Source organism: Barbus barbus (assembly GCF_936440315.1).
Source record: "Barbus barbus genome assembly, chromosome: 22".
NCBI lineage: Eukaryota > Metazoa > Chordata > Actinopteri > Cypriniformes > Cyprinidae > Barbus > Barbus barbus.
In genome coordinates this window covers 18,303,693-18,328,872 of record NC_136750.1, presented here as the reverse complement: position 1 = coordinate 18,328,872, position 25,180 = coordinate 18,303,693, and the positions used below count along the sequence as shown (strand labels likewise).

Below are 25,180 nucleotides of genomic sequence, written 5' to 3'. Positions count from 1 at the left end.
TAATAATATAATTTATTCAACTTATTAATAAATACTCATTTATTGAACATGTTTTTAAATGTTAGTTTCCAACCTATTTTGGGCTCATTTTAAGCAAGAAATATAGTAACTTTTAAAGCAGTAGTTGAGTTAAATAAAAATACCCAGAAGGTTGGATTAAACATTTGACCCAACTGGCCAAAAATAACTAAATTAACTAGTTTGTGTTTTACGCTTATGTTTGAAAAACTAACAGCATTTGTGTGGTGCTGTACGTGCCAGAGCTGGCCAGAGGGGGGTTATCCTGATGGAGAAAGGTGTAGCCTAATTGTAGGTTGTAGGGGTTTGTTGGAGGAGACAGAGGGCCAGAACGGCCCTAATAGACTGACACCCCTCCGTCTTTGTGTTTGTGGCAGGTGGCGTGGGCAGAGAACTTCAAACCTGTGGGGCTTCTGCCTTCCTCTGTGCGAGTGCATTAACAAAAGAGGGCGTTTGTTGGTTAATTTGGATATGTGCATGTGGGAGTGTCTGGAGTGCGTGTGCGTGAAACAATACTGCAAACGTTTAGTTTCTGCCTGTCTCTGATTACACAGAGAAGCATGCTCTATCTCTCCGGCTGCTTTGCCTAGGCGTGCTCAACACCTGCACCGGGCCGCACCTGCTTTGTGTGTGTGGGGGTGTGTGTAAAGCTCAACTGCAACTTCACACACACTTTTCAGTATGTTTGTGTCTGCATAATGTCACCTAAACTGAAAAACTTTAAAGTGAACACTGATGGATGGATAGATGGATACCTAGACCGAATGTCTTTGAAACTATTTTCACTCAGAAATTGCAGTAAATATCAGAAATAATTGCAACTAATGTATTGAATTAAACATGAAATTCTGAAGTAAAAATACTGAAACAGTATCTTCTCGTAAGATAATTTTTTTACAGTGTAAATATATTAAGATAAAATAGAGTGAGAAACGTATGTGTCAGTTTTGTAAGACATCAGGAGTGCAGCTATGCCTCCCACTTTAATGTTAACATTCACTCCCTCCCTCTTTTACCGGTATTTGCTCTGTTGTGTATCTGTTTGTGTGGGTGTGTGTGTGTGTGTGTCCTTGGGGCCTGTTAGTATCTCTTTATTGAAAGAACAGCTGCCTTTTGCTCTTACTCATACTCACACAGATATGACTCAGTCTCTCTGAGTGCATGGAGAGTCGTATGTCATGTCTTTGTTGAGGAGGAGGATCCTGCTCTCAGGGCCATGAGTCAGGCAAGTGTATGACAACCAGGATGGACGGCAGGGGGGCTCTTACACCGATGAGCCTTTGCTCTACTGGGGATCTTTGCACTGCAGTGATTAGCACATATGTTAATGGTACAGGTGCATCTCAGGAAATTAGAATATGGTGAAAAAGTTAATTTTTTTCTTGCAGCTTATTTCAAAAAGTGAAACTTTCAAATATTTTAGATTCATTAAATGTAAAGTAAAACACTTCAAAAGTTTTTTTGTTTTAATTTTGATGATTAGAGCTTACAGCTCATGAAAGTCAAAAATCAGTATCTCAAAATATTAGAATATTTCCTAAGATCAATCAAAAAAAGGATTTGCAAAGCAGAAAAGTTCAAGTTCTTTAAAGTATGTTCATTTATGCACTCAATACTTGGTCGTGGGCTCCTTTAGCACAAACTCCAGCATCAGTGAGGTATGGCATGGAAGCGATCAGCCTGTGGGTCTGCTGAGGCACTACTGAGCCTTCAGCTTGTCTGAATTGCTGGATTGACTGTTTCTCATCTTTCTCTTGAAAATATCCCATATGGGGTTCAGGTCAGGCATGTTATGTAATATCATGGTCAGCAAACCACTTGGAAGTGCTTTTGGCAGTGTGGGAAGGTGCTAAAGTCAGCTTGTCAGCAGATGGAAGCATAAAGTGCTCCAAAATCTCCTGGTAGATGGCTGCATTGACTTTGGACTTGATAAAACACAGTGGACCAACACCAGCAGACGTCACAGCACCCCAAATCATCACTGACTTCGGAAACTTCACACTGGACTTCAGGCAGCTTGGATTCTGTGCCTCTCCAGTTTTCCTCCAGACTCCAGACCTTGATTTCCAAATGAAAAAATTTACTTTTATCTGAAAAGAGGACTTTGGACCACTGAGCAACAGTCCAGTTCTTTTTCTCCTTAGCCCAGGTAAGATGCTTCTGACATTGTCTCTGGTTCAAAAGTGGCTTGGTAGCCCTTTTCCTGAAGATGTCTGAGCGTGGTGACTCTTGATGCACTGACTCCAGCTTTAGTCCACTCCTTGTGAAGCTCTCCCAAGTGTTTGAATCGGCTTTGCTTGACAGTATTCTCAAGCTTGCGGTCATCTCTGTTGCTTGTGCACATTTTCCTACCCAATTTCTTCCTTCCAGTCAACTTTGCATTTAATATGCTTTGATATACAGTCAGGTCCATAAATATTGGGACATCGACACAATTCTAACATTTTTGGCTCTATACACCACCACAATGGATTTCAAATGAAACGACCAAGATGTGCTTTAACTGCAGACTGTCAGCTTTAATTTGAGGGTATTTACATAAATCAGGTGAACCAAAAATGTTAGAATTGTGTCGATGTCCCAATATTTATGGACCTGACTGTAGAACTCCTTGAACAGCCACCTCTTTCAGTAATGATCCTCTGTGACTTACCCTCTTTGTGGAGGGTGTCAATGATCATCTTCTGGATCATTGCCAAGTCAGCAGTGTTCCCCATTATTGTGGTTTCAAAGAACAAGAGATACCCAGAATTGATACTGTATGTCATTTATTGAAACTCAAATGTAAATATTCTAATATTTTGAGATACTGATTTTTGACTTTCATGAGCTGTAAGCTCTAATCATCAGAATCAAAACAAAAAACTTTTGAAGTGTTTTACTTTACATGTAATGAATCTAAAATATATGAAAGTTTCACTTTTTGAAATAAGTTACAAGAAAAAATTTACTTTTTCTGCATTTTCTGAGATGCTCCTGTATATTGAGCTATGGTGCTCTCATGGGGACACAGATTCGATTCTGGTTTGACTGGAACTTTGCAGCCTCACAGGATAAAAGTAGATTTTTATAAGTTTTATTTAATTTAAATACTAATGAAATATTTTAATATCATTTGTTTTAAATTAAATATATAATATCAGTCACATTTTATTTTATTTTATTATTTATCTCGCCATTAACAAACCATTAATTCCAACTTTGCCTCAATAAACTCCTAATTTGCTGCTTATTAATAGTTAGCAAGGTAGTTTTTAAATTTAGGTTTTGGGTGGGATTAGGGATGGTCATGCAGAATATGTGCTTTATAAGTACTAATAAACAGCCAATATGTTAATAGGCATGCTAATTAGCAACTAGTTAATAATGAGAATTGTTCCCTTATACTAAAGTGTTACCACAATATAATTTATGTGATATACGTATATATATATATATATATATATATATATATATATATATATATAATCATATTTCTAAGTTATTTATTTATTTTATAATATATAAGCTCACCAAGGTTGCATTTAATAAAAAAATAGAGGTAAAAATAATATTTTAATTTATTTCTGTGATGGCACAGCTGAATTTTTTTAGCAGCTATTACTCCAGTCTTCAGTGTCATGTGATCCCTCAGAAACCATTCTAAAGGCTCGAATGACACAACGTTTGACCAGAGTTTTGTCCTGATTTACAGTATGGAAGAGTTGATAGCAGTTGCTGAAATTCTGAGCCAATCTGCTGGTTTGGAGCAGTTAGAGTTGACCAATTTGAAAGAAAATCAGCTGGTTAACAGCATGGCTACAGTATGCTGGTCAACCAGCTAGCCAGGTACCAACCACGTCCAGCATAAACAAGCCTGGACCACTGTAGAAATTCATGCTGATTTGTTTTTTTTTTTGTTAATTTTTTTGTAGGTAAGGCAGTAATGTGTAGCTTATTAACATTTGGTCATGTTTGGGCCATTTGACGTGGAACTGGGCAATGAAATGTCCTGCCACTTCCTCTTCCTCAGCAGCTTAGTCATAAGACTGGCAGAGAGGCAGCTGCTCTGTGTACAAGAGCGTTTTAGGCAGCTTGAGTGCTTAAATAGACATTGGCAATGTGTCCTACTGTCACAGGATAAGCTAAGAGAGACGGGAGAATACACTCAGAACATTAGTTAGATTAGATATGGGCAGTGGGACACAGTGTCAACCTGTCTTTGTTGTAGTACCACGGTTGTGTGACTCACACAAATCTGTGTGACCGCTGGTATAGTATTTGAGTATTGAGATAGTACAGATCTGATACAGCACTTACTGTGACATGTGAAATGAAGCTCTCATGGGCCATCTTTCTCTTTCTGCTTCTCTCAACATTAAGAGGGAAAGTCCAGGAAAGGCCCTTTGAGGGCACTGACTCGTATATATAGAGAAGCACAGATACACAGACGCAGTTTCATCAGACACATTATGCTCATATGTGTGAATAATCCAGTGATCAGCAACTGCCGCATAATTAGAACTCGTGTGGGATCACACACAAACACACACGCTCTTACTCACAAAAAGCTCCACTCATGAGGTGCGGGGACACAATGCCCCTCTGTCAGCGTTCATGTAAGTGTGTGTGTGTGTGTATTCTTTCCCCCTCTTACAGGACCAGCCTCCTCCTCTCTTGGCTTCAGATGCATCTCTGCTGGTTTTCTTTTCCCTCGCATGCTGCAAATCTGCCGATGATGGCCTGGCACGTGTCTGAACGAGGGGCAGCCTGCCAGTGCGTCAGTCACACATCTCACTGTTGCCACAGCCACCGGCACTGGGTCTCCCCACTGCCCAGTTATTCAGTTCAGTTCAATTTTACTTCATTTATCACAGTTCATAATTTAATTTATCAGAACTTTCACTTTTAGATACGTTTTAATTCAGTTGGTTTTTAAATCAGTTTTAGTTGTTCATGTGAGTCACAACTGAATATGTAATATGTCTTTAGAATTGAGGTGTACACTTTAGTACAATCTGAATTCTGGAAATGTTGGGAAGTTTTTTTTTATTTGAATAAAATTAAAACTAAAAGACTTTCAAATCACATGAGCCAATATTTTATTCACAATAGAACATAGATAACATAACAAATGTTTAAACGGAGAAATGTTAAATTTGTATCCACTAAATGAGCACATTTCAAATTTGATGCCTGCTGCAGGTCTCAAAAAAGTTGACACAGGGGCAACAAAGGGCTGAAAAAGCAAGACATTTTGAAAAGATTCAGCTGGGAGAACATCTAGCAGCTAATTAAGTTAATTGACATCAGGTCTGTAACATGATTAGCTATAAAAGGGATGTCTTAGAGAGGCAGGGTCTCTCAGAAGTAAAGATGGGCAGAGGCTCTCCAATCTGTGAAAGAGTGCATAAAAAGATTGTGGAATACTTTAAAAACAACTTTAAAAACAAAAAGCTACTTCAAAAGCCAGTATCTCTGATGGTATGGGGGTGCATAAGTGCATACGGTATGGGCAGCTTGTATGTTTTGTAAGGCACTATGAATGCTAAAAGGTATATGAAGGTTTTAGAGCAGGATATGCTCCCCTCCAGACGATGTCTATTTCAGGGAAGGCCTTGTGAATTTCAGCAGGACAATGCAAAACCACATACTGCAGCTATTACAACAGCATGGTTTCGTAGTAGAAGAGTCCGGGTGCTGAATTGACCTGCCTGCAGTCCAGATCTTTCATCTACAGAGAACATTTGGCGCATCATTAAACGAAAAATACGTCAAATATGACCACAAACTCTTCGGCATCTGGAAACTTATATCAGGCAAGAATGGGACCAAATTCCAACACCAAAACTCCAGAAGCTCATAACCCCGATGCCCTCTTCAAACTGTTTTGAAAAGAAGAGGAGATGCTACACCATGGTAAACACGCCCCTGTCCAAACTATTTTGAGACCTGTAGCAGGCATCAAATTTGAAATTAAAAATTTCTCAGTTTAAACATTTATTATGTTATCCATGTTCTATTGTGAATAAAATATTGGCTCATGTGATTTGAAATTCTTTTAGTTTTCATTTTATTCAAATTTAAAAAACGTCCCAACATATCCGGAATTCTGGTTGTATCTCAGTTGTTTTATATAGACAGCAAGGTGATTAAATGAAGAACACATTTATTTAAGTCTCTTTCAGTGTTTTCAGTAAAAAGTCAGAAATTTGGTTATGAATATTTCTCATCAAGTTCTTCTAAGACCACATTTTTTGAGCTACACTTCAGTTTAAAATCTTGGGGTCTTTAAAAAAAAAAAAAGAATAAGTCTCTTATGTTCACCACAAGGCTGCATACAGTAAAAAAAAAAATTAAAAATACAGAAAAAACAGTAAATATTATAACAATTTAAAATAACAATTTCTATTTGAATATATTCTAAAATGTAATTTATTCCTGCAGTGGCAAAGCTGAATTTTCAGCAGTCATTACTCCAGTCTTCATTGTCACATCCTTCAGAAATCATTCTAAAATGCTGATTTGGTGGTCAAAAAAAGTTTTTTTAGTATTTCCAATATTGAAAGCAGTCATGCTGAAATCATCCAGAAATTGTGATACATTTCTTTCAAGATTCTTTAATGAATAAAAAGTTCAAAAGAACAGTATTTATTTGAAATAGAAATCTTTTGTAACAATATAAATATATTTACCATCACTTTTGATCAATTTGATGGTTCATTGCTGAATAAAAATATTCCATTCTTTAAAAAAACCCCCCCAAAAAAACAGTATAAGAATCATACTGACCACAAACGGTAGTGTCCAAACTATCTTGTTTATACATACTACTGTTAACCACAAGACATCTCATGGATCTCTATTTTTTTCGCTTAAAGAATTAGGAAAAAAATATCAGACAAAGTTAAGTGGCCTATGATAGTATTTTTATGCCAATGTTGAAATAAAAAATATAAATAAAATCTAAACTTTCTAAAATAAAACTAGAATAGAACTTTCTAAATATTTTAATAGTATATTACTTTAATAGGCTATAACTGTATTTTCATAATATGAACTTTTTTTTTTTTTTTTTTTAATTATTCGCTTTTTATTCTCAAAATTAATTTATATTAAAATGGCACTAAAACACTGTCATACTTGAACAACAAATTCAATCTGGGAGCTAATTTTATAACTTTCAATGAAGGTATGAAAGTGGAACCAATAGAAGAGAGTTGGTCTTGTGTGTGTGTTGCCAGATCCCTGTCTGTACAACTCTTAATACATTTCTTTTTGGTCTTCAGCAGATGCTGTAAACAAATTCCCAATCAGAGTTTTTCTCTTCAAAGTCCTTTAAAGTCTCCTTTGAATTAGTGCTTTCCAATTAAAGGCATCTGCAATGTGTGCTTAAATAGTTGATCCAGTGGGGTTCTGTGTGTGGTCTACACTTCTAATGAAGGCCTCTTTTCCTCTCTATCTCAATCCCATTCTCTCTCTTTTTCTCTCTGAAGAGAAGAAGGCACTTGGCTGCCACCATTGGCTGCTGCGCAAGTACCGTTCTGCTAGTTTCGTCTCATTTCCTGCATAGATGTGCGGACAATGAAGTAGCCTGAATCAGTAGCACTGTGCGACTTTGGTATAATAACATTTAAATTACATGCTTGGAGTTAGTGGGTTCGTTTATACTCTTCAAAAAGCCTAGTTTGAGCTCGCAATGCTATGTTCCGATATCTTCGTATTATTTGTAAATCTGAGGACGTGTATGTGTGGGGGGCTGCCGTTGTGTTCATTTTTGAGTGTCATACACCAAGGTGTGGGGGATGTGGGAGCTGATGTTTCGTTTTGAGGAGGAAGTCTGTGGTCAAGTAGTTTTCTACGCTCCTCTCCACTTTTTTTCCGTTCTCCATGCAGCTGCGCTTAAAATGTCTGGCTGTCTCTACAGATGTGGAAATCATTTTAGAGGAGAGAGTGTGTGTGTGGGAGGCAGGGCTTCGTTTGTGAAGCGTGGGATTCAGGTCCATATGAGAGCACGTCGATGCCTCCCCTTGCCCCAAAGCACCCTGGGAAGGCCATGGGTTTGGCCCGCTCGTAAATGAAACCCCTGTGCTAGTTAGGCTAGAAATAGCCCAGCAAAACTGCAAGAACGTGAGACCGCTCATGAATCCAGCAGAAAAACAAACTCGCCCCACTCCACATCTGACAGCTCCTGTTTTAATTTTCTAATTTATTCTGGATTATTTGTTTACCTTTGAAAAAATACTTTTTGAGCAGTAAAGACAGAACTCTACAGGCTGGAAACATACTTAGTGTGTCGCCTGAGTAGTATACACTTGCATGCACACTAGATTGAGAAGGCGTGCTGTGTGTATCGCACCGCTCTGCCTCTAATTGGTCACATTGATCATTGACCACATGGCTGTTGGCTGCACATCTGCCACTGATGTGTCCCTTCCCCTCCAGCGTCTTCATCCTCTTCCTCATGAGCCATTGCTCCCTGGAGAGGTGCATGGTGGGAAACAGGATGTCACCCGCTAGGTGGCATGTCTCCACTCTGCACTTCCTGTTTTCTGGGTCTCTCTATCGCTGTTTTTGTCTTATCATTGATAGTCTAATTTTGTCTTTTAATGGGCTGTTTAATGCAAACTCCCACAGGTACAGTTTATCAGCTTTCCCTGCTGGGTTGATGTCACAGTTTGGCAAAAGCAGTCAGTGGGGGGCTCCTGATAACCAGGACACTCTGTCTGTATAATTTCAGAGCCACATTACAAACCCTGTCTGTCAGTTAATCATAAAGTTGATTAATATGTAGTTGAAATTAAAAATAAAGGTAGAGATGGAGTGGTTGTAGGGTGCTGGAGGAATAGTTACGTGTGTGAAAAAACAGATGCTTGTATATCCTTGTATTGATTGACAGACTAGATGAACAAGCTCCTCCCGAGCTTTCGGTTTAAACTGTTGAAGTTCTTTCATGTCATATTCATTAGTTTGACCCCCCCACCCCCCCACTTGTCTATTATTCTCGCTGTAGTATTGTTGCTGCCGCCGGCGCCATGTCCTGGAGACGCTGTGTTTCGTTGTGAAAGTGAAAGCACTTTGTTTGGGCTTCCAAAAGAGTACATAACTAGAAATCAGTGGTTAAGTTGTATTTACAACACTGTTCCAGAACAGTTCAACCCAAATATTAGTGTGTGCAGCGCATTTTACGGAGGACTATTTCCTGAACATGGAAGAGTACCAGCTACAATGCTGGCTTGCACTAAGGCTGTTTCCAACTTTGCAAGGACAGTCTGACACTTCTGACTCACAGCCTGTAAGTACGTTTCTGCTACTGACTATTCAAACGCGAGTTTTGAGCAGTGTAGAGTAGTGGTTGTTGTTTGTCGTTTTTTCCGATTACAAATGTAGACATGGTAATGTTTACGCGGCGCGATGCAACGCGGCGCGATGCAACACGACGCGTAAAAAGACAGTATAAGTCATTATAATCAGTAATTATGTCCCCAATGGATGCAACAAATGCCTCGTTTATAATGGGTTTTATTGTTTTTGTCATCGCGCTGGGACACGGCATCACAATACGTTAAGGGACGTAACATTTCCGTGTCACGCTTGAGGTATTCAGCCAATCACAACGCACTGGATAGCTGGCCAATCAGAGCACGCCCCGCTTCTCAGAACGATGAGCTTTGTAAAAATCATCGCGTTTCAGAAAGGCGGGGCATAGAGGACTAACAATAATGTACAGTATGTAGAAAATAATGTGTTTTTTTTTACTTTAAACCGCATAAACACATTGCATTACACCAAATACACAAAATAATGTTCTTTTTAGCAACATCATATGACCCGTTTAAAATAAAGTTTCAAAAAATGAGCATCAATTAAGCATACTATAATGATCATGTGACACTGAAGAATGGAGTAAAAGCTGCTGAAAATTCAACCTTGTCATCACACAAATAATTGACATTTGAAAACATAAAGAAAACAGTTATTTATTTTAGGAAATACTGTTAATGCAGCCTTGGGGAGCATAATTTTTCTGCTTCTAACTTTCTGAATTGCTTTGAATCACAACTTTGTTTAATTTCTATTGGTCACTTTATTTCCTGTTTTATCCACTTTCAAAATGACCATGTGGTAGCCATGCAAATTGTGGATAAATATGACTCTCTAACAATCGTATGATAATCTCTATAAATGCATACTGAGAAATCAGCCCACACAGACATTCACTACTTACAGATTGCACTTTAGCACAGAGAGAAGGTGTGTGTATTTATAGTTAATAAACTTAATTTGCTGTGCATATCTCCCTCATGTCTCAACACACTGGTACGTACATGTAAACTCTGGGGTACAAACATGTTCAGACTGCTCTCTCTGACTGCTCCATTGTGTTTGCAAGAAAGAAAGAGACTTTGAAGTCGCTCTGACTCAGTCATGGCACAGCGACACAGACAAAAGACATCAGTGAGACCCACATTTTTAAATCGCTACAGGTACGATGACTGTTTACTTAATATAACAACTGCAAAGAGAGGCAGACACAGAGGAAAAGAGAGCAATATAGAGGGCAGGAGAGAGAGGTAGATGAACAGATGCATGTAAACCCGTCTGTCTTGTCTGGGGCCTATAGGCTGTACGCAGGGCCCGGGATTATTTTGGCTCTCTGAATCAAAAGCCTCCGCGGTTGAATTCAATCCCAGTGTTTACTCGTGCTCTCGCACCCCCTCCCGCCTCTGCTCAGCTCCACAAACACACACACAGATCCTCTGTGTCTTATCCTTACAGCTGCCCCACCCAGCACCACCATCTACTGTTCCTCCACAGTCTTTCCCTTTGACGGCCACCTCTGACATCTCTCCCATGTGTTTATTGGATAAATATGGTCCATGGTCTTTATAGGTCCCAGATTGTAGACTCTCTAAGGTGTTTGTAGTGTTTTCATGATGTTCTTTGAGTTGTAATGTAACTTGCTTTTGGTTTAAAGCTAGCATGATTGCTAGCTTTGTTTAAATATATGTTGTGACTTGCTCTTCATATTCATATCATATTCGCAGATCTTAGAACATTTTACTATAATGGTGTAATATCATAAATATATATTTCTCAATAAACTCCTAATTTGCTGCTTATTATTAGTTGGTAGTTGTTAAGTTTAGGTATTGGGTAGGATTAGGATGTAGAATATGGACATGCAGAATATGTGCTTTATAAGCACTAAAAAACTGCCAATATGTTAATAATGAGCCGGTCTCATGAAAGTGCGTATAAATAATACGCCAAATAAAAACGAAAACTCGTGGTATTGATACGCAAAAATGGACTTTGGCGTTCATATGATAATACGCATGTGTTTGGCATGCATATAATACGCAGTTTTCGCGTACATATCATACGCATCTACCCCATAACCCTTATTCTAACCATCGGCTAGCTAGCATATACGCCAAATTCCATTTTTGCGTATCAATACCACAAGTTTTTATTTGGCGTATTATTTATACGCACTATCATGAGATCAGGTTGTATATATCATATTTAATACCATATATACAATATACATTTCACAATATTACAGTTTTTGTTATATTTTTGACAAAATAAAGCCTTGTTGAACATAACAGACTTCTTACAAAAACATTATAAAATCTTTTGATTAGTGTAAAAACATATCTCAATTTAGTCAATAATAATTGTTTTTTTTAATGAATGATTGTTTGGTTTAACTTGCTCCTCTTCTGAATGGACATTTCTCCTCAAGTTTTATCAAACTTGCGTTTGGTCTGGCTCCATTCTGCTATGTATTGCCCACTTTTCCCATCTAATTAATCAAAACTGGATATAAGTCCCACCCAACATATTTTCTTGTTTATTGTCATGTTTCACTCGAAAATACATCACATTTCACAAGTAAAATGGGTTGCAAATAGCAGTTCATGTTGATTTTAACTATGAAGAAACAAAGACCTGCAGTCTTCCTACTTTAGGACCGAAACATCACATAAACAATTCACAAACACAAGTGAACCACAACCTGAACGTAACTACCCATCCATCCCAGCACTTTTACCTAGTTCTCTACCAGTCCTCAGAGGGTGGCTTGACTACTCATCACCTTCTAGAAATACCCAATGAAAAACAGCAGAAGAAGAGAGAAAGAGAACTGCTTTTCTCATATGTCTGCATTGTTGGCTCGGTCCCAATGAAAACTGTGTGTTTAGGCTGATGGAGTTATGAATGTTCTTTCTGGATGAAACCCAGGAAGGCTTTTTTAAATATGTTATTAATGGCTATAAGGCCTGTATTTGTTGGGAGAAGAAACTGTTTGAGTTGGATAGATGAGAGAGCAAAACAATCCAAAATGATAAAAATACATGTAGGTTCAGATTCGCATTCAGCATTTATTTCAGATGTATGGCCCATTGTGCCATGCTTCTCAGAAACAGTCGATTTTCCTTTCGTCCCTCTGAGATATCATATTTCTGCTATGTTTGGAAGATGATGTTTTTTTTATTCCTCAGCAGTTTGTAGTAAATGTGGTCTTTAATTACATTGTATAATGTTCCTAGTATTATGTCTACATGAGTATTCACAGTCCGGCACGTTTTCAGTTAAAATCACAGTGTGGCTGGGGATATGATTTCATTCAGATCGTTGACTTCACTGATGTTTAGTTAAACTGCCGCAGAGCTGTGCCGGCTTGATTTTTCCTACCTGCGTTTTACTGCTGAGGGGGACACAGATCACAGCCTATGGCACATCCTGTAAGGAAACATGGGGAAGGAGTTTCAGGAGGGCAGGTGTGGGGGTGGAAGAGGCAGACGGAAACCGTTCCAGCGAGGTTGTTTCGAAAGGGAACCCTTCACTGCTGACAGGAAAGCTGCCGTTTCCTCAAGTGTGAAAACACTGACATGTTTTTTCACATGACTTTTTGGGACTTCATGTTTTAACATCTGAGGTGTTTATACACATGGAAATACTTTTAGAAAGATTAAAAGCTTATATTTTTTAGCAGTAGCCATAATAAATAAAATCAAATGAAATAGCTATAAGCTGGATTTTTTTATTTTAGGATTCAAATCTGTATCCCTGTGGGAGCACCACAGCTCTAATGTGCTGTGAACGTGCGCTATTGCTACACCACGACTCCAACAGTAGTGGTTTATTGAATCATTGATTCTAATGAGACTCTTTGCCTTGTGTCTTTGTTATGTAGACCTGTAGCACAGTTGTGGTTTATCTTTGGATTTTGGTAAACAGTTCATCAGTGTCATTCATAATAGTGGCTTTTTAGTGGTTGCACAACAGTAAATATCTTCAGGCAAGATTTATACATTGGTGTTTATACATCTGTGGTGACTTCACTTGGGTATTTGACAAAGTTGTTGCTTTTACTAAAAAATTGAAGTTAGTTAACATGAGTAACAGGAGTATACTTTAACGATGCTTCAATATTGTTGTTTTCTTTCATTTGCAAACATTGAAAAAAATCATTATTGATGGATCCATGACTCAGATTTATATATCAACATCAATTCTGTATTTTGAGAGTCAAAACACCTGAATGAACACCATTTACCTTTATTCACAAAAAGTCTTAAAGGTACAGTTGCAAATATGTATTTGCTATTAATGCCATTAAAGTTTGTGGCATAAACCATCTTGCACAGTTGGTACTTGTTTTATTCTATTTCACATAAAATTTGTATGGTAGATTTGTTACTTCTCTTCTGCTGTACAGTGTGTATTGGGTATTGGTTAGATTAACAGTCGTGATTAAGTGTCAGTATACATTAATGTTCAAAAGTTTGGGGCTAATTAAGAAAATGTTACTTTTATTCATACAGGATGTGTTAAATTGACCAATTGTGATGGCACAACTGGATCTCATGAAAGTGTGTATCAACAGAATGAGTTTGTTTCGATTTGGTGTACTATTTAGACATATCATATGCATGTATCATAAAACTGCATTTTATATGCACGTCAAACACGTGTGTATCATATGCACGCCAAAGTCAATTTCTGCGTATCAATAGCACAATTTTCTGTTTGTATTTGGCGTACTATTTATACGCATTTTCATTTATGCATTTTCATGATGGTGGGTTCGATGCACTTTTGAACTTTTTATTCATCAAAGTATCCTGCAGGAAAAAAATATAACTTTTTACAAAATTGCTAAGCAGTTTTAAACATTTATATTAATAACAAAATGTTTCTTGGGCACCAAATCAGCATATTAGAATGATTTCTGAAGGATTCTAAAGACTGGAGCAAAAGCTGCTGAAAGTTCAGCTGTGCCTTCTCGGGAATACATTACATTCTAAAATATATTCAAATTTATTTTAAATTGTAATAACATTTCACTTTATTTTTACAGTATTTTGGGTTAAATATAAATGCAACCTTGGTGAGCATCAAATACTTATTTCAAAAATGTAAAAAAAATTATCAACCACAAACTTTTAAACATCAGTATATATTTATTAAACCATGTGCCTTTTTTCATGAATAGGAAAAGTTAGCGTTTGATAAGTGAATTGGTGAGCTATATTTATGCTAGACACCATTCACATCAATGTGGTGAATTTAGTGGGTATGAAACCAGGGCAGAGAGCTGTTTACCCTCTAAAACTGATTCCAAAAGCAGTTCCTCCACACACTCACGGATGCTTAAAGGATGGCAGTAAAGTTAGACAAAGCTCATGTTGTGTCTGCTTTGGTGGAGTGTGTTTGTCTGGCAGGTCGCTCCAGCAGTCACCAGCTCCCAGTGGGGGACTTTGAGTATCCAACAACACACTGCAGTGTTCCTGCGTTCCTCTGCTGTTTGGAGCAGCACGGTGGAACTTCACTCTTATTTGGTGGCTCGTTGGTTTTGGCGGGTAACGTTGAGGATACGTGCATATGTGTATGCATTTATAGCTGGCCTCTTTCACTGCAGTTACAGAAATAAACAGCACCCACAGACCGACAGACTGCACACTTTTGTCTCAGCCTGGATTCCTCAGTGGCAGAGATGTGATATTCCTGTGGCTCCGAGCCAGACAGACAGTCATATACCCCTGTCTCCACATTCTCAACATCTTTCTCACTCCTTGTCCACCTTGTCTTATACATAGACCCCCCCCGACCCCCTCCCCCCCATCCTCTGAGTCTCACACACGGATGCAATCATGTGTTCGCCCGCACTGCACTCGTTGGCCATGCTCGGTATAAATAAATTCAGACAGGCTTTGCCTGTCTCTGCATCGGTGTACCCTTACTCTCTACTACGCTGGCCTCTATAAATAAACACTCTCATCACAGGAAGCAAACATTGGAGGCTGCCCTATACTCTTTGGCTAGGCTGAGACTGAGGTAGGACAGGAAGAAACAGAAAAAAGTTGTAATGGTTACGTGTGTATGTATATCCAGTTTTGAGGCCATTCCCAGCAGTAACTTCCACTGAACAACTCACAAAGTGTTTTACAATTCAAATGAACCATTGTATGGCCGGGTGTGACGTTGAGAGGGGGTTTTCAAATGCAGCTACAACTGTGGAGTAGGTGGTTATGACATTTCACCTGTTCCAAAGGCTTGTTGTGTCTGTGTAGGTGGATTTATTGGAGAAGTAGTTATATCTGTGGTATATAGTAGTCCATAGAAGAATCAGTGACATTAAGAGCTTGTAAGATAAAGAAAAGGAAAAATATTTTAAAAGTTTAAAATGTATGTGCCAGGTTCTTAGAAATGTAGTCTTTTCCCCACATCTAGTATATGTGCAGGCAGGGCACATCAATTAATCATTATGTTCAGGTTTTTAAATATAAAGATTATTTATTTATTTGTTTGTTAGTTAGTTAAATCATGAACACGGACAGTGTACGCCTATTGATCATTATTTTTAGTTTTTTGAATATATTTTATTTACTATAAGTATACATTTAATTTATTATACATTTATTATTAAATACAAGTATTTTTGTTTATTTATTTTTTGTATTTTACAAATATTGTAATATCATTTAATACCTAACCTAAACTTGTTATAAAAAGTCAAATGATCTGATATTTTAAGACATTTAGTAATTGAGAGTTAGGGTGTATTTTTCTGTTTATCTTCCTGCAAATTTCTGTATTTTTTTTACATGTTCTTTTTTTATATATATATATATATATATATATATATATATATATATATATATATATATATATATATATATATATAATATACATATATTTAAAAATGGTCAAACATTTTTTTTTTTAATTAATTGATAGGGATTAAACAAATGTGCGGCATGTCATTGATTCACATCACTCTGTCGTTAGACCATTTTTCTTTTAATTTTCATTCTAAATGTACTCTGAAAATTCAACAAAAATCTTCAGGTTCTCATGTTTTTTTTTTGCTTTTTGCAAGATTCATTGCTATTGTGCTATGCATATGTCATAATAACCATTACAACTATGTGTGTATGTGTGCAGGTTTATCTGAAGGCTCCTATGATCTTGAACGGAGTGTGTGTGATCTGGAGAGGCTGGATTGATCTTCAGCGTCTGGATGGGATGGGTTGTCTGGAATATGATGATGAGAGGGCACAGGTACAGACAAAACCACCATGTGCTGTCAAATTGTTTCATGCCTTATGTACAGTACATCAGAAATTATTAACCACTGCCTGGCTTCCTGTCTTTTTGTGTGTTTATACAGCAAGAGGATGCTCTAGCCCAGGCAGCCTTTGAGGAAGCCCGCAGAAGAACCCGTGATTTTGAGGACAGGGATCGCTCGCACCGTGAGGACATGGAGGTGAGAGCTGGAGTGATTGAGATTGTGTGTATGAGTGTGTGAAGTTTTGATCAGTTAGTGCATGCTGAAAATCCGATATGTTCTTATGTTTAAAGGAGTTCACATCTGCGTGTGTGTGTGTTTGTATAATATGTGAGTGCATATGTGTACATGTGTTTTCCACTTGTGCATGTACAATACTTCTGTATGTGCTTTTTATGCATAATCTTTACCTAATTCCTCTTGCTAATATTTTGATTGACAGCCACTGCCAAAATATTTGAAGCTTTAAGGAGCAGTTCACTGAAAATGCACCCGAGTAGGCAGATGATTAAGTGGTGCCACCGGCATCTTTTCTTATGGGTCAAGCTAAAGTGGTAGGGTGAATCTTACAAAATCATGTCTAAATCATATCTCACCCCAAAATAAAAACAAAATATTTTGGATAAAGGAAATTAATTAAAGGAAACCCTATTATTAAGACATTTCTGCAACGTCACATTATTTATTCATGACATTTTCCCCAAAATATGTAATTACTGTAATGCATCCGGACATTTGACTTTTGAGGGATTTTTTTGTAATTATTATTATTCTCATAGATGATTAATATTTTAAGAAATTGTTGAAGTGCAGTTAAAAAAAAAAAGAAAAATCAGAGTACAAGTGATATCTAAATATTTTTATATTAATTAAACTATTGATTTTATATATATATATATATATATATATATAATGAGAATAATATATTGTTTAATTATTATGTGATTAATTGTCATGGGAGTAATGTAATATAATTTTTTTAGCATCCTTGATTTTGTAATAAAATCAATTAAACCTAAAGGGTTCCATTAATTCTGCAAGTCATGGAAGAAATTACTAAACAGCATTTCAACATGAAAATGACTATCTATGAAAGTCTTTGACATTTTTACATGAAAACAGTAGTTGTGAATTCTGTCTCCTTTCAAAATTGCACTGCAGGAGCAGGTAACTAAATGCCACCTCAACAATATTTCTGTCTGTTCCCTGATGTCTTGAGAGCTCTTGATGTAGCTAAATAGCTTGTCTGGGGCAATTCTGATTTGATCACTTGTCATTTAGCAGATGCCGATGGCACAGCTCAGTCATTTAATAACTCAGGAGGTAAGACAACAATTTAGGATTTTATGTAGTGAACTGCTGCCTTGATTTTCTGTTTACTATAAATCATTCAGAACAAACGCATAATGAAGAAGGGCATGTGTGTTTCTTAGGATTTTGTATGTTTGCATGCATATGTGAGTTTGTGTACGTGTAAGCTATTGAAGTGCTTTACTTGTTTACTCATGGCTTAGTGCATGAAGTGTCTTTGCATTGTAAGTCCTCAAATATAATCATTCTACAGTCAATCTAAACTACACTCTTAAGATGAAAACCAAATTGTGTTTTTTAGGACCCTGTGGCATCAAAAATCTGGGACTGATGGCCTTCAAGGACCAGGGTCTGTCTCCTCTGCTTTTCTCTATCCTTGTGTCATGCACTAAGTGTGTCTGTCTGTAAGTGTGTGTACGTGAGTGTGTGTTTCACAAGAGCATGTGCACGAAAGAGCATCTCTGTGTCTTTATGTATTCTACTCTGTGTGTGTGTGTGTGTGTTTACTGTGTCTGTATGTGTTAGTGGGTACATGTACTCTAGGTGTGTGTTTCTATAAACGAGTGAGATTTCAGGCTTCTATAAGCAACTTTGGGCCGCTGGTCTTATATAGCAATCGCTAAAAAACGTTCTATCGGCGCAAGAGACCCCCAGCTCGCTCTTCTCAGACCTCTGTAATGGAGACCAGATTTCTATCCCAAGAATTCCTCACTGCCCCGCCCACCCACTCCCCTGCTGCAAAGCCCTCTGGGAGCTCTCAGGCACAGCTTGGCAGCACATGACCAGAAAGATTCCCCTTATGAACCGCCGCCTTTATATTCCTCCCTCCTAATCAACACCCTCAGGCGTTCCTTTGCACACTCTTCATCCTCTCTTCCAAAATCAATCATGCCAAGGTCTCTTTTTTTAAATAGATTTGGCTGCTTATGAAAATCAAATTTCTTACTCATTGCAGTCAGGCGATCTGTGACTCACGGGCCAAATGTTTTTCCCTCAAAGCTCAAAGTCACTGTGAGCGGTGGAAAAATGAAACCCTGTAATTATTCTATAATTCATGCTTTCTCATCCCAGCAGTGTGGAGTCTTACCCTCGTTCAGAGCTTGTTTTCGAGCTGCACTGTTCGGTCGGCTTTATTTTGGAAAGCGAAAAACACTTGAGCTCGGATCGAACCTCCAACCTTTGCGTTACATATTGTATGACGCTGCATAGTTGAGGTCAAATATTAAACTCCACAATGCATAGGAACAGCATTTTAACATTATAAATGTATTTACTGTCACACTTGATCAATTTAATGCATCCCTGCTTAATAAAAGTATTAATTTCTTTTAAAAGTTATTACTAAATATAAACTTTTAAATGGTAAACACTTAAAAATTCCAAAAAGGGGTTTTCACAATGATGCTGTAGAAGAACCATTTTTGTTTCCCCAAAGAACATTTCAGTGAAAAGATCTTAAAAAAAATTCTCAATGAAAAGAACATTTTAATAATCTAAAGAAACTTATCCACTAAAAACCTTTTGTTTAATGCAAAGGTTCTATGGATGTTCTTCACCCATCAGAACCTTTATTTTTAATAGTGTAGTACATAAATAATACTGCAGTTCAACCAAATTGTCTTTATCCTCGTTCAGAGCTTGTTTTCAAACTGTGTGGTTCTGTCGGCTTTATTTTGGAAAGCGAATAATACTTGAGCTCGGATCGTACCTTGAGCCTTCTTGCTGTACAATGGCCACATAGCTGTGGTCACATCTCAAACCCCATCATCTGTAATTGGATAAAAACCAGCACAATAGCAGTCTGGATCAGCAGAAAGCCAGCGTTTTCTGGGAAAGTGGGCCAGGTTCGTTTCGAAAGGACGAACAATGCATTTAGAGACTTTAAAATCACTTATGACCTCACAGAGTGACAAAAAGGAACATTCGCTGTGCGTAAACACTTACTTGTTCACTCTCGAGTTCTCTCACTGTTTGTCTATGCAGGGAGTCCAAGGGGGGCGAATCAAAGCTGAAAGATATCGAAGAGTGTAATGGCCTTCTACGTGATAGATGGTAAAGAGATGGATGAAAAATAGATAGGCCATTTTTCATGAAACCCAGGCCTTTACTGCAGGTGGGATTAGAGCATGAGTGATGTTGGGTCAGTGAAAGTATTAATATATCATTAGTATTGATCTTTTTCATTAGCAGCGCTGTCTCCCCAGCAAAATCTAAGCACTATTGACTTGTGGTACAGGAGAGTGCTTCAGCTGGGCTCCGTATGATCGATGCTGCGTCCTCTCATCCACACAAACACACTTTTTCAAAGCTTAAATACTACAGAGCAAACATAAAAATGCGTTTTGTGCTTTATAAAGCCCTATAGATGTATATAACATCTCCTGGTTTTGTGCAGCATTTTTATTATTTACTGCCTGCTGGATAAAAAAAAATAGAAATTTAAACTTAAACCTAGCTGATTTGTTGGGATTACCTGGTCAGCCTGGTCTGTTGTCTGGTTTTTACAGGGGTTTTGGGTATTTTTCAGCTGGTTACGGTGGTAGATCATTTGGCCGCCCAGCAACTTATGAGACCAGCTGAAATCAGCTAAGACCGACAAACCAGTTTGGGTTTAAGTGTTTTTTTGTTGTTTTTTTTTTTTTTTTTTTCAGCAGGGTAATATCTAATCGACATTACTGTCACACATCACATGTGTGTTTTAAAATATAAAAATACATAAGCAACAACATTTCAGAAATAATTAGAATAAAAGTATATACCAGTAAAATTTAAATAATAATAATTGTATATATATATATATATATATATATATATATATACTACTTTTTTTGTCATAGAATTTTTATTGTTGCAAAATGCTTTAAAAAAACAAAAAAAATGAAAATAAATTAATAAAACAGGGGCGAAAATACATACATGTGCATATATATATATATATATATATACTACTTCTAAAGTAAGAAAAAGATCAAGGCTGATAATAAATACAGTAAAATAATAATATTGTCAAAAAGTATTACAAATTAGAATAACTGTTGTCTATCTTAATTTATTTTAAAATGTAATTTATTCCTGTGATAGCAAAGCTGAATTTTTAAACAGCAGTTGTGCTGTTTAATTTTTTTGTGTAAACCGTGATATATTGTTTTTCTGAATTCTTTTGAGTACAAAGTTCAAAAGAACAGCATTTATTTGAAACAGATATCTTTTGTAACATTATATAAATGTCTTTACTGTCACACTTACATTTATATTTATTCACTAAGCAGACGCTTTTATCCAAAGCGACTTACAAATGAGGAATACAACAAGTGATTCATCATAAAGAAGCAATTTAATGTCCCTGCTGAAAAAAAATCTTACTCATCTCAAACCTTTTAACGGTAGTGTATAAATAACAAGCAATACTAGACAAATACGTTTAATTCTGCAGTCCATCGAGATCATCTAGCTAAAGCATATTGTTTACAGTGAGTTTATGCACCAGACTGCTTTGTTGCTGTGCGTATGACAGCTATAACAGCTTCATCTGTTAATGCGTACGCTTAAAGATGGGATTCCCAGGCGTCGGGTCGAGTAAAAACAGCCTTGTGTAGCTCTAGGGTTAGAACGTGCTATAATCGCCGGTTCCACAGATGACCACACTATGTGAGATAGTGTTAGACATAGATAGTTCCTAAGTCTGCCTCTTCGTCTATCTTTCTCTCACTGTCTGCCTGTCTGTCTGTCCATCCGTCTGCCCTGTCTGTGCTCAGACATCTATGTCAGAGAGAGATTTAGGCACATAAACATATGTATCTGTGACAAGGCCATCAGTCATATCTTTATTTTTAAGGCTAGTGATTTGAAGACTCTTCCCCCTGACTAATGACTAATGTCTGCCACTTCAACCAAAAAAAGCAACTCAATTTTTAGCGTCTAGACTGAAGTTGATCTATGCTGACCCCTGCTGGACACAAAGAGCAATTGCATGTTGGCTGCAACCTATTACTTGTATTGTGTTTGTTAGTTTGAGAACTGACATGTGAGCGACTCAAGCACAGCACAACTATTTTAACTGTATTCTGTCTCTGTCTCGGTTTGTTTGTTGGGTTGCGTGGGTGTTTGTGCACGTTTTTGCATGTGTGACTGTGTGTGTGTGTGTGTGTGTGATGACCCAGCCCAGGCGACAGCAGGACCCCAGCCCTGGCTCCAACATGGGCAACACTGATGATCACAAGATGCGCTAGCGGCATTCACCAAAGTGGGCAGGGATAGGGTCATAAGACCTCCAACACCACGGCAATCTCATCTCCTGATGCCTTGTTTATCAAAGGACAGACCAAAGTCCACACCGGTGGGGATTTTCGGATGGGATGTTTGGTGAAGGGGCTGGGTGGGTTGGGCTGGGCTGGTATTGATGTGAGTCAGAGATTCATTCGCATTTGATTTAGTCCCTCGTTTCTTCTTGGGATTTTTGCACTATGTGATATGTTCAGTTTAAGTCCCCCATATCGCCTTTCGATATGCATGGTTTTCCTACCTATGTTTGCTCTTGTTCCCCCTATGCAAGGCATCTTATTTTATCCTATTGTAATGAAATGGCATTTTTTAATTATTTTATTCTAATTGTGTGTGAAAGTCAGGATGTTTACTTTTTGTATTTTCATTTCCTCTCTCTATATATAGACATGTCTGCCCTTGTGCTTCGTAGGAGAAACTAGTAAATGTCACTAGGTAGATTTGTGCAGTAGAAGTAGATTTTTTTTTATGTCTAAAGTCAAGATAAAGGCTGCTGATGTTGTGAACAAGGAGGTCTTTTCTTCTACCATCCTTCTCCATGTGCTCTGTCTTCCACTCTCTTCCTGTAACAGTCAGTTGAAGCATGTTTTGTACGTGAACTGAGAAGCAGGAAGTGAATATTGAGGTCAGTGTTACTCTGAGCGTGCTCTACACAAAATGAGGCAGAGATTCGGTTTTTCACCCTACATCTGCTTTTTCTTTCATTAACGTCAATGTTTTACCCATTTAGTTTGTTTTAAGCAGTGTTTTGCTGCACAGGCTATTTTATTCAGGAATTCTTAAAATTAATAATTTTTTTTCTGTCATTGAAGACAATTCTCCAAAATAATTGGACAATTCTCCAAAATAATTGGACAATTCTCCAATTTCACTTTGTGAAATATTATATTTTTTTGACAAGTACATTATTTCCCTCTCTGTTTTCTTTGGTTTTAATGATATTTTGACATTAAAACTCCCTCCATTCTCATAAAATCAGGTGAATTTGTGCAATTTACAATATATACCAGATATGATTTTTTTAACACTCAGATAGGAGTCACAAAGAAAAATTGACAGCAATTTTAGTAAATCGTATATCTGTCACTTCCAGACAATTCCTGAACATTTTTACATCTGCCTTTGTTATTATATATGCAAGAAAGTCTAATCATAAAACTGGGATAAAACATTACTCTCCACCGGATCAAATAGAGGACATTAGTGTGCCCTTTGGTCAAAGGTCCTGGAATCCGTTTAAGATGATTTAGTGCTTTGGGACAGTCAGTGCGGTTGGATTGGATGTTAGTTGTAAAAGGAAAATCAGTGATAAAGAGAAAGGAAGGTAGGGAAGGAAAGGCAGGTTAGAAACCAAGTTACTCTATCATTAAAGCTTGTAACAGAACAAGAACATGGCATAAACGGAATCACAAATTGCCATCCAATGACATTTGATTTTGAACATAATATTTAACAATGCATAATTTCTATGTTGCTTTTTATTTACCACATCCAATGGTAAGGATTTAAGGGCCAAGAACTCTTTTTTGGGTGGGATGCTGAAGTCAGAAGGTATGGCCTACCTCTAGCTTAAACCAAATAAACAGAAATGAGCGCTTATTTATAGAGAGCAAGTTCATGTTGTCTGAGTGTTGAGGAAAAGCCAATGTTGGTTTAGTAGAACGTTAAAGCTTTATATAGTTGGAGTGGGCTTTCATACCACACAATGGTCAGAGACGGGGCACCAGGAGGTTATTGAGGTCTGGGTCAATTTTGAAGATGCCAGAGACAGAGAACTTGACCAAACCAGAGTCCGCAAAACAGTCCTGCTTTAATTAGTATCGCAGATCAATTCACTGCTTCTAGGTGCGTCTTATGCTGTGTATCAAAGAAGTAACCTTTGCTGGCCCGCTGTTTGTTTCTCTCTCACCCCTTTACTTAATGCTGGCATTAAGGGAAAACACAGTACACACCAGGTAGTGGATGGCTCTTTTTTAATAAATGAATAAATAAAATGTTTATTTTCTTAATTGTTTTAAGTTATTGATGCAGGTATACGTTTGTTTCATTATCAGGTTCCGCTATGATGAAATGTGTATTTCTGTATTGATATTGCTTTCCTTTTCCCCTTTGGCCCCCTAAAGAAGTGGGGATGCTTTTATATGGTCTTTGGTTTTAGCTCTTTTTCTGTTTTTAATTTTAAGCAAGGAGGACTGTTAACTGAAGTGTTATGTTTGATTTGTTTCTTAATAAACTTGTTACAAACCATATTCTCATTCATTGTGTGTGTGTGTGTGTGTGTGTATCTTTCAGTCATGGAAAAATTCATTTTTCTGTCACATAGCAGATCATGTGCATTAAATTACCAATTTATGTCCTAAATTACTGCTTCACAGTTCACACATCAATTTATGTTAACTCAAAAAGGTAGTTCCACAATGTAAGTACGTGTAACAAGGACACCTTAAAAAATAAAGTGTTCCCAAATGTTTAAAATAAAACTCCTTTGTGTTGGTATGGCTAATTTATGGTAGTCTGAATTGCATAGAACAATATAAATTGACTACAATCACGGCTCTGGTAAGATCATTCATATTTCTTTAAGATAACTCAGAGTTGTGCTGCTAGCAATAGTGCTATACACCGTCCTCAGTCTCGTGGGTCAACAATGACTATAGGAAGTTGTGGAACAAATAGGATAAAGTAATAGACTGGGGCAGGAGGAGAAGCCAGAGAGAAGAGTTCAGGAGCTGCAGAGCTTTAGAAGGCTGATCTGGCATCTTGCCAGGCTTACTATGACAGGACGAGAACTCTGGCTACCAATATAGTTTTATCTTTGCATCAGAGATTCCAGGCCTGATGAAACCTTTACTGTTATTTGGGATGCGGATATCATCTGAAGCACATGGAACGATGGCTGGAAGGAGACCACTGGCTGTGCTGGAAAGCTGGAGAGCCAGTCAGATGTGATGTACTCGCTATATAAGATCTCCACTATCAGCGAAGTGTGCTTTGAACACTAGGAGT

General features: G+C 37.5%; 1 protein-coding gene across 7 annotated transcripts in view; it reads left to right on the top strand.

Annotated features, from left to right (window-relative positions):
* Window positions 1-24,428, top strand: part of LOC306888744 (core-binding factor subunit beta) — a 39,375-nt gene extending 14,947 nt beyond the window's left edge. The window contains exons 4-8 of one of the 7 annotated variants that reach the window (XM_079447170.1): window positions 16,459-16,575; window positions 16,685-16,780; window positions 17,867-17,905; window positions 18,195-18,242; window positions 22,054-24,428. In XM_079447170.1, the coding sequence (XP_079303296.1) occupies window positions 16,459-16,575; window positions 16,685-16,780; window positions 17,867-17,905; window positions 18,195-18,224 (282 nt within the window). In that variant the 3' untranslated portion in view covers window positions 18,225-18,242; window positions 22,054-24,428. Of the gene's footprint in view, window positions 1-16,458; window positions 16,576-16,684; window positions 16,809-17,863; window positions 17,906-18,194; window positions 18,243-22,053 lie in introns of all 7 variants that reach the window. The other 6 variants (XM_079447168.1, XM_079447174.1, XM_079447172.1 and 3 more) reach the window with 6 other exon arrangements.
* The last annotated feature ends 752 nt before the right edge of the window (window positions 24,429-25,180 follow it).